The sequence below is a fragment of the Metarhizium acridum genome (assembly GCF_019434415.1).
Source record: "Metarhizium acridum strain ARSEF 324 chromosome Unknown scaffold_141, whole genome shotgun sequence".
NCBI lineage: Eukaryota > Fungi > Ascomycota > Sordariomycetes > Hypocreales > Clavicipitaceae > Metarhizium > Metarhizium acridum.
This window is the reverse complement of record NW_027094020.1, coordinates 1,014,040-1,030,422: the sequence shown is the minus strand read 5'-3', so window position 1 is coordinate 1,030,422 and position 16,383 is coordinate 1,014,040. Positions and strand designations below refer to the sequence as shown.

The 16,383-nt window shown below is 50.8% G+C and overlaps 5 protein-coding genes across 5 annotated transcripts; 2 read left to right on the top strand and 3 right to left on the bottom strand.

Moving 5' to 3' along the window:
• Positions 1 to 260: 260 nt before the first annotated feature.
• Positions 261 to 3,323, bottom strand: YMR1_1 (phosphatidylinositol-3-phosphatase ymr1). The gene is made up of 2 exons (XM_007816495.2): positions 2,886 to 3,323; positions 261 to 2,811 (listed from the first exon to the last, which is right to left on the bottom strand). The coding sequence occupies exons 1-2, from the start codon at positions 2,898 to 2,900 to the stop codon at positions 517 to 519; spliced, it is 2,310 nt and encodes a 769-aa protein (XP_007814686.2). The 5' UTR covers positions 2,901 to 3,323; the 3' UTR covers positions 261 to 516.
• A 288-nt stretch (positions 3,324 to 3,611) lies between these two features.
• On the top strand, positions 3,612 to 5,271 carry RPS3_1 (40S ribosomal protein uS3). The gene is made up of 2 exons (XM_007816496.2): positions 3,612 to 3,812; positions 4,164 to 5,271. The coding sequence occupies exons 1-2, from the start codon at positions 3,790 to 3,792 to the stop codon at positions 4,912 to 4,914; spliced, it is 774 nt and encodes a 257-aa protein (XP_007814687.2). The 5' UTR covers positions 3,612 to 3,789; the 3' UTR covers positions 4,915 to 5,271.
• A 980-nt stretch (positions 5,272 to 6,251) lies between these two features.
• Positions 6,252 to 7,911, bottom strand: J3458_008977 (uncharacterized protein; the record flags this gene model as incomplete). Its single annotated transcript, XM_066119491.1, has 7 exons — positions 6,252 to 6,738; positions 6,814 to 7,105; positions 7,181 to 7,432; positions 7,494 to 7,584; positions 7,659 to 7,684; positions 7,744 to 7,787; positions 7,898 to 7,911. 7 exons carry the CDS (start codon positions 7,909 to 7,911, stop codon positions 6,252 to 6,254), a joined length of 1,206 nt encoding a protein of 401 aa, XP_065975286.1.
• A 1,158-nt stretch (positions 7,912 to 9,069) lies between these two features.
• J3458_008976 (uncharacterized protein) lies at positions 9,070 to 13,628 on the bottom strand. The gene is made up of 3 exons (XM_007816498.2): positions 12,319 to 13,628; positions 11,269 to 12,265; positions 9,070 to 11,219 (listed from the first exon to the last, which is right to left on the bottom strand). The coding sequence occupies exons 1-3, from the start codon at positions 13,273 to 13,275 to the stop codon at positions 11,197 to 11,199; spliced, it is 1,977 nt and encodes a 658-aa protein (XP_007814689.2). The 5' UTR covers positions 13,276 to 13,628; the 3' UTR covers positions 9,070 to 11,196.
• A 331-nt stretch (positions 13,629 to 13,959) lies between these two features.
• Positions 13,960 to 16,096, top strand: RET2_1 (coatomer subunit delta). The gene is made up of 5 exons (XM_007816499.2): positions 13,960 to 14,071; positions 14,131 to 14,574; positions 14,660 to 14,853; positions 14,915 to 15,719; positions 15,782 to 16,096. Exons 1-5 carry the CDS (start codon positions 14,069 to 14,071, stop codon positions 15,869 to 15,871), a joined length of 1,536 nt encoding a protein of 511 aa, XP_007814690.1. The 5' UTR covers positions 13,960 to 14,068; the 3' UTR covers positions 15,872 to 16,096.
• Positions 16,097 to 16,383: the final 287 nt, after the last annotated feature.

The window sequence follows — 16,383 nt, the reverse complement described above, 5'->3', positions numbered from 1 at the left end:
TTTCGCCATCTATGGAACACCGGTAAAGTATATATGCATATATATGTATGTTTCGCTGCGCCTCTAAAATACGCCCGATTTATTTGCCATGGAATTACCCAATCACTTCGCCTTCGGCACTGTTCTTGCATGTTCGAGATTCAACCACGATTGTATCAGCTGATCGCCTTTCTCCGGAGGAGCTCGTGCCCGGTCGTTCTTCTGCTCTGAATAATGATTTTGCCATTTCCATGGCTGTGTGACCAATGTAGCCGGATGGTCAGCATTTGGGAGAGAGTCCAGGCAATACGAGGGGCTTTCAGCATCGCCCACCTCTGTCTCTTCTAGAGGCTCGACGATTGCCCACCCACAACTGATGTCATTTGTCGGGGTGCAACATCTAGGGAACTTACTCTTAATTGTTACTGTATGGCGGAATGGGCGAGGCCGTGGGCATTTACGAATAATCGTATTCAACGTTTCAATGACTTGACAAGGCTTCTGCGCGCCCTCGTCCTCATCAGGAAACATGACTCTCTATGTCATCTCGCGCATCTCTTGCTCCGTATGCGGAGCTATGGCTGATCCAGAAGCCTCCGCACGACCGAGGTTGCTTAGTATGCTTTTGCCAATGTTCAACCCTGACAGACCATCCCGAATGGCTGCAAAGGCGTTTGGACCTTCGGCAGATGCGCTGCGGCGCAATGCAGAATGCTTGTTATCTGATGTGATTGTCTCGTGCGCAGTTTCCACTGCTGTCAATACGGAGTGGGTGTTGCCCAAGCCCGGAGGTTTCGGTGTTCCTGAAGCCGATCGCGAAATTTGATCTGGACGGGGGCAACCTTGTAAACTTGACACTGCTGCAAGGCGGCCATTCTCGGCAGCGGCAGCAGCATTCAGAGCCCCATTCATTTCATCATCGGTGCGGCCAAACACTTGATGCCACCATCTGATTTCTTTGAGATTCGGCAGAATAATCCTCTCTTTACCTCTGATGCGATCATCGACAGTGGGATCGTAGTCGGGGTTTGTAAATTCTTGCTTTCGGCATAGGAAGTAGTCCCAGACAGAGGACGTCCGCTCACTAACCCTAGCATCTTTCCTTTGTTTCTCAGAGTTGTATAAGAATGTTCCATATTGACAGGAGTAGAGGTGATAAAGAAGACGGCGGAGAAAGCGTTCATTGTATTCAAAACGGGTAGGGTTCTGCTTGATCAACTGATAGGTACAGTCGAGGAACTGGTGGAACACAGGGCTCACCATCTTTGGCGTGGTGGCCTCCTCGTCGACTACTTTTCCAGAAGTGACCTCGCTGGCCGTGTCCAAGTCAGCCTCATCCTTGTTCGGGTTGAAGAAGCGTCTAGCGCCAGTGAGAACATTCTGAAGCGCATCGTTTCGACCGTCATTTTCCCCAGGTTGGACCTTGGATCCAGCCAAGGCGTCCTTCTGGATTGTGAACCAGTCCTCGTGGTTCAAATGTCCAGACCGGAGCCTGAACATGTGGCCAAATGATAGCCAATCCTTCTCCACTAGAACAATGAAGCCTTCTATTGTCCTGAAGTAAGGATCCAACATGATTTGTGCTAAAGCGCTCAATTGACTAGTGCGATCCCATCCGTCTGAGCAATGAATTAGCACGTGCGAGTGGTTGATGCCAATTCTACGGGTGATAATGGCCGAACCGTCGAGAATTTCATGAATGTGTCGCAACCAGTTGCTTTGATGCAGAAGGTCTCGATTTGGGGCAAGGGGAGATATGTCAGAGTCCTTGAGGGCCTCCACCACTCTATTCAGCGAGTTACGCATGACGTGGATATTCCCAATACTGAGAAAAGTCTTGGTGGCAAACTTGTACTTATCCATGTTCTCAGATCCCATGCCCTGGACTTGATTGACCATGGCGTTAATCGAGGGGCGAGCGTCGACAATCATATTGGCCTGCTGTCGCCCGTATATCCTCGTTTCGCCCGTCTTTTCATCGTAGATGGCGGCTGACCGCGAGATTAATTCATCTTCGTAGCGCTCCATATCTGATAACGATGCTTCCAACATGCTACTGTCCGCAGGTTCCTGTTGGCTCGCAGGTGGTGTAGATTCCTCCGATCCACCAGGCATCCAGGCGGAGAAAGATGCTGCGACAAGTCTCTCATCTTGCACATTTGTCCTTCTGGTAATGCCCGCTAGTGGTTGGGAGCTTCTCGTAATTGTGCAGTTGTTGATGGGGTGAATATAGGTTAAGACGGGAATACGATTCCGAGAACGAAAGTCTCTGGCGTATTTGAGGACATTATCCGAGATCTTGGAGGGTACAACAAGGAAGGCCGGGTAAGTATCGCAAAACGTATAATCCTTGTTGATTGTAGTAACTCTCCAGCCCTTGTCAGGCAACTTTTCGCTGATACCTTGCCTCCGGAACTCAGCCTTGGGGTCGTAGAACTCCCACCCATTCATTTCCTTTTCATTTTTAAGAGGTCTGTGGCTGAACGCATAGAGTTTTTCCACGGTGCCAAGCTTGCAGGTCCTCGACTTGATAAAGTCAAAGGCTTCACGGGCGACATCATTGTCGACAAAGTTGAAGGTGACAAAGGTGAAATCGCGACATCGAATACGGATAGACGGAGACTGCATAGATGTAGGAGGCGTTGGACGAAGGGAGCAGTACGAGAGGATCGGGTATGTCAGCCACCGCTCTCTCATCCTGGGTGGTGTCGCAGGGTCGGCCGGCCCTGCATGCTGGTCTATAGGGGCGCAAAACACCATGTGATAGTCTGTGAGTCGCAGGATGCCAGTGGTGGTTTGGCCACCGTATATGCCCTTGACATTGTGGATAACCTAGAACAAGCGAACCATGTTAGACCTCGTCTGGGTGGTGAAGGTTGTGCAGAGTGGTATGACTGGCTAGTCACCTTCTTGGCTTCCATCTTTCTGCCCGACACTTGTTGTACTTGAATGGCTCTCAAAGTAATGCGACGGTGTTATACTCCAAATTAAGAATAGCACGAAGCGTAAAAACTTGACGCCATAAACTGTTGCTTCTTTTATCGCCGCTGTATCCGTGATTCGTCGGTTAGAGCCGTCGTCGGCGCAAATCGATGGCAGAAGCTCGGAGATCGATTTAACTCGTAGAGAGGTGTTGGTTTAAAGACAAGTAGCTTCATAACAATATACAAGGCAGCTGAAAAAAGAGAAATGTTCTACTTGCAGAAAAGCTGTTGGGAAGCTGAGACTGGAATGACAAGGCGAAATGCTGTATTGGGGACCAGTTTACAAGCCAAGCTCCGGAGTAACTGGTCTCACGAGCACATTCACCATGGGCTTGTCGAAGGTGGGGTTGCTTCACGTCCTTGAGTGGTTAGTGAGCAACGACGACGTCAGGCGCGCTCTTGCCCACTGAATGACCTACAGCAAGCTCACCTGGCCGGCTGGTGACAGGTGGTGCAGCTCAATGCAGCCTAGCGTCAGAGTGTCGACCTTGACTGGGCGGGGGTCGGCAAAGTAGAATTTCCGGCATACCAGGAGCCCAGGTTGGGTAGTACTTCGCACAAGGGCAGTAACAGCCCCACATCCCACCGCCCACTTTCCAAATGCGTAGACCAAAAAAAAAAAAAGCGCGTGCAGGTTTAGGGCTCAACCCACAGCCGAAAATTGAGGGACGACACCTCTGAGGGCTTCGCCAGTCCCGCGCAGTTAGTTCATCGCGAGACCTTTCGACCTAAGCCCGCCGAATACCCTCCATTCCGCCCGTTTCGTCGACCGCCGTCTCATTTCGTCCTTGCGAATCGACACCCTTATTAAATCTCCTTCACCAAGATGGCTCACCCCGGTGCTCAGATGTGAGTTCTTCCCCGTCCTCGCCCTGCTATTTGTTTTTTCATCGGCCAGGTTGTGTGCATTCGACGGAGACGGAATTCTCTCAGCAAGATGTTGTGCGTGTGGTTGGAATAAATTGACATGCCCTCATATTGCGACAAAATGGGGGACTGGGAAGTTGGGACAGTTTTTGGAAATATTCAAATTGAGGCCGAGGGAAATTGCAACACCAATTCCAAGTATCTTGAAACGCACACCAACGGGGGACAGACCCGTCATGAACATCGATTTCAACATCTTTTTTTTTTGGCAGACCAAATGGACCACGACAGAACCATGAGGGCGGCATTGCTAACATGTCATTCTCATCCTAGCTCCAAGAGGAGAAAGTTCGTCGCTGACGGTGTTTTCTACGCCGAGCTGAACGAGTTCTTTCAGCGCGAACTCGCTGAGGAGGGTTACTCTGGCGTCGAAGTCCGCGTCACCCCCACCGTCACCGACATCATCATCCGCGCCACCCAGACCCAGGAGGTCCTCGGCGAGCAGGGCCGCCGCATTCGCGAGCTCACCTCCCTGATCCAGAAGCGCTTCAAGTTCCCTGAGAACTCGGTCTCTCTGTACGCCGCCAAGGTCCAGAACCGTGGCCTCTCCGCCGTCGCCCAGTGCGAGTCCCTCCGCTACAAGCTGCTCAACGGCCTGGCCGTCCGCCGCGCCTGCTACGGAGTCCTCCGCTTCATCATGGAGTCCGGCGCCAAGGGCTGCGAGGTAGTCGTCTCCGGCAAGCTCCGTGCCGCCCGTGCCAAGTCCATGAAGTTCACCGACGGCTTCATGATCCACTCCGGCCAGCCCGCCAAGGAGTTCATCGACACGGCTACCCGCCACGTCCTGCTCCGCCAGGGTGTCCTGGGCATCAAGGTCAAGATCATGCGCGGCTCCGACCCCGACGGCAAGGCCGGTCCTTCCAAGTCCCTCCCCGACGCCGTCACCATCTTCGAGCCCAAGGAGGAGCAGGTTGTCCTCCAGCCCGTCAGCCAAGACTACGGTGCCAAGGCTGCTGCCGCCCAGGCCAGCCAAGATGCCCGCGTCGCCGAGCAGGAGGGCGAAGCCGAGCCTGCTCAGCAGTAAGCAGCAACCAAGGGACCTATTGCGGTGAAACCAAAAAAGGAAGGGGGGAGACCACGCGGAGGAGGGAGGAAGGTGACTGTGGAAAACAAAGTTGTCAACAGAGTACAAAATCTCCTTCACAAAATGCTGATGATTATCCACGATACACAAATGGGACGTTGGGAAGACGACTGACAAGGCGAGACGGGGGGAAAGCCAAAGGGATATGGCGGTCTACTCTTAAGGCGTCAATTGATCTTATTTGCATCTGCTCAGGGCATTGGACGGTTTCATCTTGTTTTCTTGTAATGGTAGACCAAGCCATAAAAAAGAATTGAGACCCGAGAATCTGATGAACATGACTTGCACTGGAATCTTTCGAAACTTTGTGCTCTGTGTGACGCTACCTATGATGGAATGGTTAGGGTCTGATAAACAAAAGTTGGCTCGGCAAAAAAGCGATAGTCGTCGAGAGTATGCAAGGGCTTCATGCCTGACGCTGCGCCTAGGTCTACAGCTGGCTACAGGCCTGAGTATCGCACCGGCCGATTCCTCAACGCTGGCCAGCATTAGCTGCAAGAAGTCACTTTGGTGGCAGGTCAACATGCTCGCGGTAAAAGGCGGTTTGATATTTCTTCTAAGTCTACAAACGGATCCCAGAGCTTAAAACGGCCTGGACGCAACTCGCCCACAATTGAGTTCATCAGCGTTTCCAGACGTGCCCCTGGCTGCTCTGCTCATCAAAGCATTGCTGCCATCAAAACCAATCAACATCTCTTCTTTCATATAATGCATTCCGTGCTAGTCGTACAGGGAAGAGGTGTTATACCCGTCACGATCGCAGTCACTTTCCTTCCCATCTCCAATAATCCCAAATAAGTTCGCTGCCGCCGCCGATCTCCCGTAGGAAACGGAATTTGAACAAGAGCAAACAATATGATAAGCAGTCGATAACACAAAAAATCAACCAGAAGCGACACATGAACGCCGGGGAAAGACCAAAAATAAAATGAAAAATGAAACTCATCAGTCCCTGTCCCTCCCTCAACTTTTTTAGAAACCAAAAAATTCATGTAGATGTGTTCGCTTCCCCCCCCCCTAGGCGAATTGCTTGTATCACATGAAAAGGCAAAACAAATGGCAGGAATCTGTATCGTGCATGCATGATGATGTCGACCGGCGAAAATCTTACTCCAAATGGTTCGGGAATGTACAACGGCGATGTGTGTCCAGGGATAACATGCTAAAGTAGCAAAAAGAAAGGCCAGAAGGATGCAAAAGTCGCTTTGCACCAATCTGTCCTGGTGTTGTTGGTTGGAGATGGAAATCATCAGCGGTATAGTGTATGTCCCTCATTCTTATCTCTCAGTGGATTTCTGGTTTTGTAATTCGATGCCATTCTCGCACGGTTCCTTCTTGCCATTGGCTTTGCCATTGGAGCGGCTACCTTCGTCTTCACTCTCCTCCGCAAGGTCAGTGAGTCCAAATCCTGCGGCTTCCTCTTCGTCGTAAGCCCGGATCAGGCCTTCTCTGTCGCTGTGAAGACTTCCCATGCTATGCCGTGATGGGTCTCCGCTGCGCCGGGCTTGCATGCTGCGACGTGTTTGGAATCCAGATACCATGTCAGTGGGTGTTGCATCATATCCGCCTCGGCCGGCAATGAGTTTTTGACCGTTGGGGTCGCCACGAGAAAGGTTCAGCAGGTAGACTCCAGTAAAGGTGACCAGGAAACCACAAAGCAGCGAAAGCGTGTTGACTGGATCAGTTGTGTTGAAGCCGCTAAATAAGATGAATGAGGCACAGAGAGTGGCTGTGGTAAATGTCACATAATAGAGAGGATTGACACTGTTGATTATCCAATCAGTTCCATGAACCAGAAGAAAAAATTGGTGCAAGAAGTCGATTACTTGTCCAACTCACATATTAGTAGGGAACGAGGCCAAGGCCTTGTTGAAGTAGTTCATCTGCGTCAGGATACAGACGGCTGTCAAGATCAAGAATACATAAGTTGACGGGTGGCTGAACTGATTATTGCCAGCAAAAGTAAGTTTAAGAGCGATGCCAAAGGCTTTGACGGACATGACGGAGATGGAGCCGACGGTTGAGCAGATGGACAGGTAGATGAGGGCGTTCTTCTTGCCGTATTGAGGTGCGATTCTGTAGATCATGAAGACTGCAAATGCGACAACGGTAATGGCATACAAGAGGAAGCCTGTGAAGTTGTGTTAACATTTAATCAACATCGCCGACGATTGTCATGGCATTGTAGACGTAAAAAAGCACTTACCAGGTCGAAGTGCATAGTCCAGAATCTGGTCAATGGTCTCGATTTCCTCGTCGGGAGGAGCATGAAGGACAATGACTACAGCTCCAATGAGGCAGATGGCACTGCCCAGCTTGCCCAGGGTTCCAAGCTCCTCTTTCAAGAAATATGATCCCAAGACGGCGCCGATAAGGACACTGAGGGCGCCAAGAGGTGTCACGAGAATCGCGGGAGCAAAGGCATAAGCTGCAAAATTGCAAACTTCCCCGATACCAACTGCGCATGTGAAGATTAGCGGAAAGGCAAAGAGTGGTTACAGAGTGTTAGGAAGGCATACGAGTTGCAATACCAGCCCACCAGAGCGGACTTTTCAGGTAGACAAAGCCATCGCCTTCAAATCCATGTCTTTCTTCGGCATGAATCAAACCCTGGCGCGGTGCATGTTAGATATGGAACGGACCATTATTGTCGTCAAGGACTATCTGAGAGAAAAAAGGCAAACCTTTTTGGTAATGACGAAACTGGTACCTGGGAATGGACAGTTAGCGGAGGGGTCTGCGTGCGCCCGAGATGTGTGTAGAACATACCAATAGCCAATGCTGATGACATGGCAAGCGCCAAGCCGATATATCTACATCATCTGGATTAGCGACGAGACGTCCAAACAGGCAGGCAAGCTGAAGAAATTTCGTAGCTTGTGGTATGAGGAGGAGCTCAGGCTACGCAATCTCCAAGACGTACTTGTCTTCAAGCATAATGGTAGTGTCGTGCGCAAATGGCGTCCCGGGATCTCAAACGAATGCTCAAGGTGAGGGAGAAGGGAAAAGAAAAAAAAGAAAGACAGTCGTAACACGATGAAAGAAGGAAGAGGCGGAGGAGCGTCGCCAACAGCCTTCACCGGGCTGAATGTCTCGATGTGGGCAGAAAAGTAGCAGCCAAGGGCAATGGGCGGATAGAGTCGCAAATGGAGATCAGGCTGCGCCCATGGAGAAAGTAAGTTCGGCACGAACTCGTAGTACGACGCAGCGGCGCAAACCGAACCAGCGGACGAGAGAGAGCGGGCGATGGGTGGTGGCAGAATAGACGATGCGAAGGGCGCGTACGCAGCGGTGGCTGGCTGGTTGGTTGGATGGATGGACGGATGGATGGAGGTGGTCGTCCTCGCCGCTGTCGATGGTCGGCTCCGTGCCAGACGTCGCAGAATCCGCGTAGAAAGAGAGCAAGATGAGGTTGTGTAGAAGCGCAAAAAAAGGAACCGTCGATACGCGTGGGAGGAGAGGATGAGGGCGGTGGTGATGAGACGGGAGGACGTCGTGGCCGCAAGAGATGGTGTGGAGGGTCGCAACTCGCAGGATTCCAAGCCATGTGGACTGAGGGAGTGACGGAGTGACTTGACAGTGGGCTTGAGCACTCAATGGCGCGGTGGAGGTCTTTTTTGGCGTGGCTTCAGGTGGGCGAGGTGGGCTGGTTGTCGATCGGGGCGGCACACACATGCATGCTTGAGCGTGCAGTTGTGTGCACAGCAGATACAAGGCCCAAGGATACCGGGTGACCCTCTGTTGGTGCCTGGCCAAAGGGTCCAGCATGCCCTAGAGCATTGCCCAGGCACCGCGCGCGTTCCGACTTCTATCAATCATTGATGGCCTGAGCCGACAAGGTATGCAGGTACTTGCATTCCAAGTAGTCACGTCCTTGCGTCGTCGCCGTCCTCCTCACTACTACCACTATTACCCAAGTACCTAGTACCTAGAACCTAGTAGGTAGTCCCGTGTCGTATCATGGAACCAGACTGTATCGAACAAAAAAGTGCCTACTGGTACTTGTAGTTATTAGATTAGCAGCTTGCACACATCAACTTGGAAACTTTAAAAGGCCCGTTTCAAAGCATGCGATTCTGCTAGGTAATTTGGCGCCACGGCTTGCGCGAATGAGAGTCCCCACGTCATTCCTCAGAGAACAAACATAACAAGTCTGTCGGGATGCGAGTGCCGAAATCGGCACAACGTAACAACAAACAGTTGAAAGAAAACAAGGACCCGTCGTCACCTGACAGCATCAAAGCCAGTTCTACGGATTACTCAACCATTTAACTCCCTAACGCGACTCCTGTCCGCAGCCTGCACCCGGCGGCTATAGAGTACCATATCCTATTGTCGACGGGCTTTTTCCTCTTCCCTCCCTTCCCTCGTATCACAGAGATAGTAGATGCAAGATCAGTGGATGCCCCCAGGGTCCACACCCTCAGAGTTTTACTGGCCACAAATGACTGGCTCACATTTTTAGAGCCCACGGGTACCTGGACAGGGGCGGGGATCTTGAAGTCTGGAAGAAAACGCCAAAGGACTGCCGTAAATATATGTACTGGGTACTCCGTGTTTATACCTACCTACCTTATATATAAAAAAAAGTGCTTCATCCCTTTAATTAATTCAGCCCTCGTTTTTCCATTCGTTGCTTCGGGGATATCGTCGTCCAGGGGATATATAATGCAAACCATTGTTGCTTATGGCTCATCCTGTGAGCATATTGACGCTTTGCCCTCGCCTTGCCCACGCCTTGCAAGCAGTGTATGGAGTCTGGCACAATACTCCGTACCTACTCTATCTTTTCTCTACTGCACCCTCCGTATTTTCTTCGTCTTCGAAAAACTCTCCAAACTGGCCTAGCGCCCACTGCTTCGCCCTCCCCGTCCCCACCACGTTTCAAAGTTCGACTAGACACACCGAAGGCACTTAAGTACTTAGCACTTATTTATTAGTGTTTGGTCTGCCCCTGCATCCCCTGCATCCCTGAAATACAATCTGTCGATCGAGCAAAGCCTGCCTTTCATCCGGTGTCGTGCTTCTTATTCCCTCTAGTCTTTTCTTCCCCATCCCCCTTTTTTGGCCACTAGTGGTTGCTCAACATCGAGTCGTAAGTTTTTTCGGCACGGAGTCGACCCCAACCATCTACTGACGCCGTCACGCGGCCGAGGCTTTCCTGGCTCCCTGGTGCACCAGCACAACTTTGAACATGGTAGCCCAACGTGGCCATCTTTAACTCCATACTTACCGTTAGACATTCCGTATTAATGAAAGCAATTAAAACATCTCTGACGTGCCCAACCCGGGTTAGTCCAATCCATCTCGTCAACTCGCCCAAACAACTTCCGTTCTCTACTTGGTATTTCGATAAATGCCAAGCTTTCCATCGTTGACATGACATGGCAGGGATTCGGCTGGCAGATCATGTACCCGTCAACGTGGAATTTACAGTGTCTGTGGGGAACAGCCTCTCGAATAATAAAATTACCTGCCTCGCCTATCTAGTCCGACATAACCGGTATCCTACCAACGCCGAGCTAATAATGCATACTGCTGCGGATCGCCGTCCTGGCTGAAAGAACAAACCACTGGGACGCACTTCTGGAGCCGGCAGCTAAGAATCGGTCCAGGAGCTCATCGGAGCAAGATTGATAGTATACTTGACCTCGTAGTTGATAATACAAATCGTCCACCCGTCTTCGTTTCGCCTGTCCTCTCGTTTTCAACCTATGTTCAAGATGCAAAAAAAAAAAAAAGCCTCCTCCCCCTTGCTCCTCCTCGCTACCTGTGGTCTACTACCAAAACCGAAATCGTTTCATCTTCATGTGAAATCGGGTCTCAAGTTATGTGATAGTAAAACAGGCCGAGAACATACTCCTCTCTACCAAAAACAAGATCCCCCTAAAGTCCATCGCACAGCCACCTACGATTGGGGGAAGCTGCTTTGAATTGTTAGTCAAGTCTGCTGTGTCTTACCTCTTTGAAATGAATTTTGGTTCCAACTAATCCGACAGGCAGTTGAGTATTGGGGTATCATCTTTCTGGTTGCGCTGAAGATAATGTTGACATCTGTGTCAAATCCTTAAACAGATGTCTATCATATCTTAGTCAGACTGTATTATCAATCCACCATTTTAGGAGAAGGGGGACCGTTTGGTGATATATAGCTGTTGGGGGGATTTGGGGGAAAGATGTTAGCATCACATGTGCGGCTCTTTTTTTTTTGTCCTCTGTTCACTAGGAACGTAGGCGCTTGACATCTACAGAATGGTTAACTCTGTCCGGCATTAGACAACCGTATTAACTTACTTTTGTTATCGTCGACACCTAGCCCATCGTCACCACGGGCTCGTTTTACAGCACCGGATGACTCGTCTCCACCAACCTCGTCTTGCAGATGAGGCTCCGCTTCATCTCCCCAATCAATTTCTGCAACATCATCTTGCTCAACGAGGTCACCCACGGCGGCTTGGTCGATGATGGCATCGAGAGCCGCAAGTTCTACCGGCGTGGACGCCGCTTCCCCATCATCTTTCAACGTCGTGGTAGTAGTACTGGCATCCGTGGCACCAAACTTTGCATTGGCGTCTCCGAGATCATCCTGTGTAGATTGCTCGACCGTCACGGCTAGGTTACTATCGGACACTTCTAATGGCTCGTCGAAGTCCGGGTCAATCAGATCGCGAACCCCGTCTCCTACATCCTCAGAATGTCCACCGAGTAGCTGGTCATCGTCCCCTTCACCATCTCCAACGTCGTCTTCTGGAGCGAGAGCGCCCGAGACCACAGCTTCGTCAAAGTGCGGGGACACTTCTGCCGGTTCTTCCATCGCATTGCCATACTGGGGAACAGAATCTTCGGGCTCGTTGGCAGCTTCATCCTCTTCATAATCCTTTCCAATGCTTTCTTGTTGATCCGATAGGGAGTCTTCATCTACGAGCCGCTCCAGATGTTTCCCGCCCGTTTCTCGGTCACTCAAAACGTCCCCAACATCTTGTACCGCGCGGTCTTCACGAGAGCTGTCATCATGGTCCAACTGGCCACCCAAATTCTCGCCAGCTGAGATATCTCTAAGGCCCGCAGTGCGCGGTACGGGCGATTGGAACAGATGAATAACTTCATCCAGTCCCTTGCCTTCAGTAGCACTCTCCATCAAAAAGTCAAATCGTCTACCGGCACTGGGTCTAGTGAAAAGATAGGTGTACAATGGCCGACTGCTTTCAGGGTCCTGGTTCTTAACCAAAATGTCAAAAACCTCAAGGATTTGCCTCAAGCTGATGTTGCACAGAATGTCAGGAGGTGATGACTATGAAGTTGTCAGCTGCCGATTCTTCATATTTGCTTCATTGCCAAACTTACTTCTGCAAACTCCAGTCCAAGTTCGTCCACTTGAAATACGAGATCATCTTCAGGAGGAAGTTCATTCGCCAGTTCTTGTCGCAAACCATTCAACACTGACTCGAGACTATAATCCAAAACTGAAAGCTGGGAAAAAAAGCCTTCTGAAGAGAGCGAGAAGAATGGAAATTCATCACCTCTGTATTGCACTGTAATGGCTGGAACCCCATTCTCGTCGATATCAGAGTACTCTAGATCTAAGAGAAGATCTTGATCGACGTCATCCTGCAGGTCCCCATCGTCCCCCGTTCCATCGCCAGCTGCTTCCAGGTGCTCAGAATAGGAATCTTCTACTCTGGCGGCGTCATCATCATATGGCGCAGAAGCAGCTTGATTCTCTGTTTCGGAAGTAGATAGCTCGTTTGGAGACATATATTCGCCATTGCCAGCAGTCGTTTCATGATCTTGCAAGCCCTCCTCCACCGGCTCGTCCTCCTGTTCCCAGCTTATTTCATGATCATCAGCTTTGTTGTCTGCCTCTCCAAGTCCCTGGACCTTCTCGTCATGAACAACCTCTTCTAGCTGCCGTTGCTCCGACGTAGCTATTTTCTCATCACCATTATCGATGGCTGCAGGTGTATCACGGTGCGTAGGTTCGTCGAAATCGTAGTCTATTTCATGGGACGCTTGTTGGCTCGCATCGTGTCCCTCATCTGTAGTCCCCAGCTCTAGTTTGGGACTTCTTGCCTCGTCTTGTTCGCCACCTTCAAAAAAGTCCACTTCATCTCGAGGGCCATCCTCACCTGAGCCTTCAAGGCTGACCTTCCCCGAAACGGCGGCTTCGGTACCATACATCGCTTCTGTAGTTTCGCTGTGGCCGATGTTCTTCTCAGAATCACTGTCATAGTTGATTAAATCATCATCCAGGTGTCTTTCACGGCCAAACTGAGGTGCTGCGTTGACCTCCATTTCGGCCATGTGGAGGGGACAGCCCGGCCTGCTCGCTATCCCCGGGTTGTGAGTGATCGCAAATGTGACGTTTCGGGAAGTTAAGAGAGACCAGGTAATGGTAGAGAAAGAATGTGAGTTGCGCTGGCGATGTGCAGGCGTCTGGAGCTGGTCGACGATTCCTGATGGCGCTGCCGCTTGGCAGCTGTATGGAAGAACTTGAGGTCGGTTTAGGCTGCGTGCAAGCTGAAATTAAATCGTTTGTCACGAATCCCGTTGTGAAACATTGGTTAAGGTGATATTAAGGTGACGAGGTGTCATCAATAAAAAAGTATTTGTTCCGCTGTGATAAGTTCTCTTCGGCAGTGCAGAACGAAGGTTGCATTCACAAGTTGATCACGGAGGCGGAATGAATGCAGCTGGGTATCTAGCAGCTGACTGAGGGAGACGGAGTGGATCTGTGGATCTCAGCCCAAAGACAATGAGCGGACACAGACAGCAAGGAGAATGAGTGGGAACACTGTGAGACATGGAGGTACATACTTGTAGGTAACTAGGTACCTAGCCCAGGACCCAGTATGACTACTGGTAGAGATGCTGGTACAGAGATTGGTGGATAGCGTACCGACTTCCCTGTGCTTGCTTCCCTTCTCGCCCCACCGTCAGTCAACGCACCTGACTTGCTGACTTGGGAACTCGGAGACTTGGGATATTGGCCAGTTCCCGAGACGCACGCCCGCCATTGAACAGGAGTGCCAGATACAACCTGCCCGTCCAAGAATACAGCTCAGCACTCCCAGGTTGCCATATACGGATTGTCAAAATGGTGCGCATTGCATTGTAAAGAACCCATACTCAACTCCCCATTTTGCTGACCCCCTCCAGGTCGTTCTCGCGGCGTCAATCTGCACCCGCGGGGGGAAAGCTGTCCTTTCCCGCCAGTTTCGAGAGATGCCACGATCGCGGATAGAAGCCCTCCTCGCCTCGTTCCCAAAGCTGGCCGACAGCGGCACCCAGCACACCACCGTTGAGCAGGACAATGTTCGATTTGTCTACCAGCCGCTTGACGAGCTCTACATGGTGCTCATCACCAACAAGCAGTCCAACATTCTCCAGGACATCGACTCTCTACACCTGTTCGCTCAGGTCGTCACCAGCGCATGCCGAACTCTTGACGAGAGAGAGATTGTCCGAAATGCCTACGAACTTCTCAGTGCCTTTGATGAGCTGGTTACGCTTGGGTACCGGGAAAACCTCACCATGAGCCAGATCAAGACCTTTTTGGAAATGGAAAGTCACGAGGAGCGCATCCAGGAGATCATTGCCAGAGTACGTCTGCCACCGCAGCCACCATTTGCCGCCATACTATGGATTTATTGTGATTTACTGTCTTGCATGCTAATGCCATTGGCAGAACAAAGAGCTTGAAGCTGCCGAAGAGCGAAAGCGAAAGGCCAAGCAACTTGAGATGCAGCGCAAGGAGTCTGCCAGGGGTAACCGTGGAATGCCACGAACTCCAGTTTATCCGACCTACACTCCTCCTTCGAGACCCAGCGGTACCGATTCATACGATACATATGAGGCTGAAAAGAACAAGACGTTTAACAAGTTGGTTCAATCTCTATATTTGCTTTGCCTGTGGCAACGTGCCCAACTAACCCATATTCAGGCCCCTCGCACCAAAAGGAAAAGGCATGCAGCTGGGCAAAAAGTCCAAAACCACGGACATGTTTGAGCGAGTTCGCGGCGACATGGGCGGCGAGATTGATGACACTCCCCTCGTGGCTCCCACGCCGGCTGCTGCTACCGTGCCCGTCGAACCCCGAGTCTCATCAACCCTTGACCGCGATGCTGTCCATGTTACCATCTCCGAGTCAATTAGCGCCAACCTCTCCAGAGAAGGTGCTGTCAACTCACTGTCCATTAGTGGCGACCTTTCTCTTCGCATCTCCGATCCCAGCCTTACCAGGATTAAGCTTGGCCTGCAGGCCGTCACATCTCACGGCGCACAATTCCGTACACATCCCAACGTGGACAAGAATTTATTCAATGGGTCCAGGACGATTCAAATGAGCAACACAGCACGTGGGTTCCCCGTCAACAACTCAGTTGCTGTCTTGCGATGGAGAGCGTCGCCAAAGGCGGACGACGCCAGCTCTTGTCCCATCACCTTTACTGTGTGGATTAACGACAATGGTGGCAAATACAATGTCACAGTCGAATATGAGCTTACCGGCGGTGATGCCCTGAGAGATGTCAGCCTTGTCATACCCTATTCAGGAAGCGAGCCTGTCGTGTCTAGCTTTGATGCGGCGTATGAGGTCTCCGGAGATGTGCTGGAATGGAACATTGGCTCCGTTGATCACGAGAACCCTAACGGCGCCTTCGAATTCGAGGCTGAGAGCAGTGATGAGAACGATTTCTTTCCCATGACTGTGAGGTTTAGCAAGACGACACCATACGTGGATGTTGATGTGAGTGTTCTCGAGCAACATGGGAAAGTTGAGCAGCGAGGAAATGCTAACTAGATGCACAGGTTAAGAAGGTATCCCTGTTGGATGAGGGTGAGGAGATTACATTCTCGAAAGAGGTGAAGTCTACCGCGGACAACTACTCTGTTGAGTAGATAGACGTCAATGGAGTGAAGTGAGTCAGAGCTAGCTTTATATACGATGGCAAGGGGATTCGTAGTTCTGAGCAGCGACACGGCACGTTGGGCAGGCAGTTGTAAAAGGTCGGTATTGGGCGGAATGGCGACACGATTGAAAAACAAAAGTCGGTTCAACATTTGTGTTGGAATGAACTTTTGCAGTCTCGGATAATAGACAAATGTTGAAAGGAACAAAGAGGGAAAAAAAAATAATAAATAAAAAGTCCACATGTAGTAGAGTGCATACAAGGTGATGATGTGTTTCTGCGTCTGTTAGGCAAGTGGACAAGAATGGTGGGGTCTGGTTTATTCAATGGCTCAAGCTCAAGGTGGGCAACTCCAACTCCAGAACACCACCACGACACAAGCCCAACGACGCGTTTCTATTTGTATCCAGACTTCAGACTCCACGCGCCAGCTGGTTGACACGATATCGAGGCTTCCTAGCTATGAGCTGTGTAACGAAAGAGCCGTCTTTGACTCGTTGA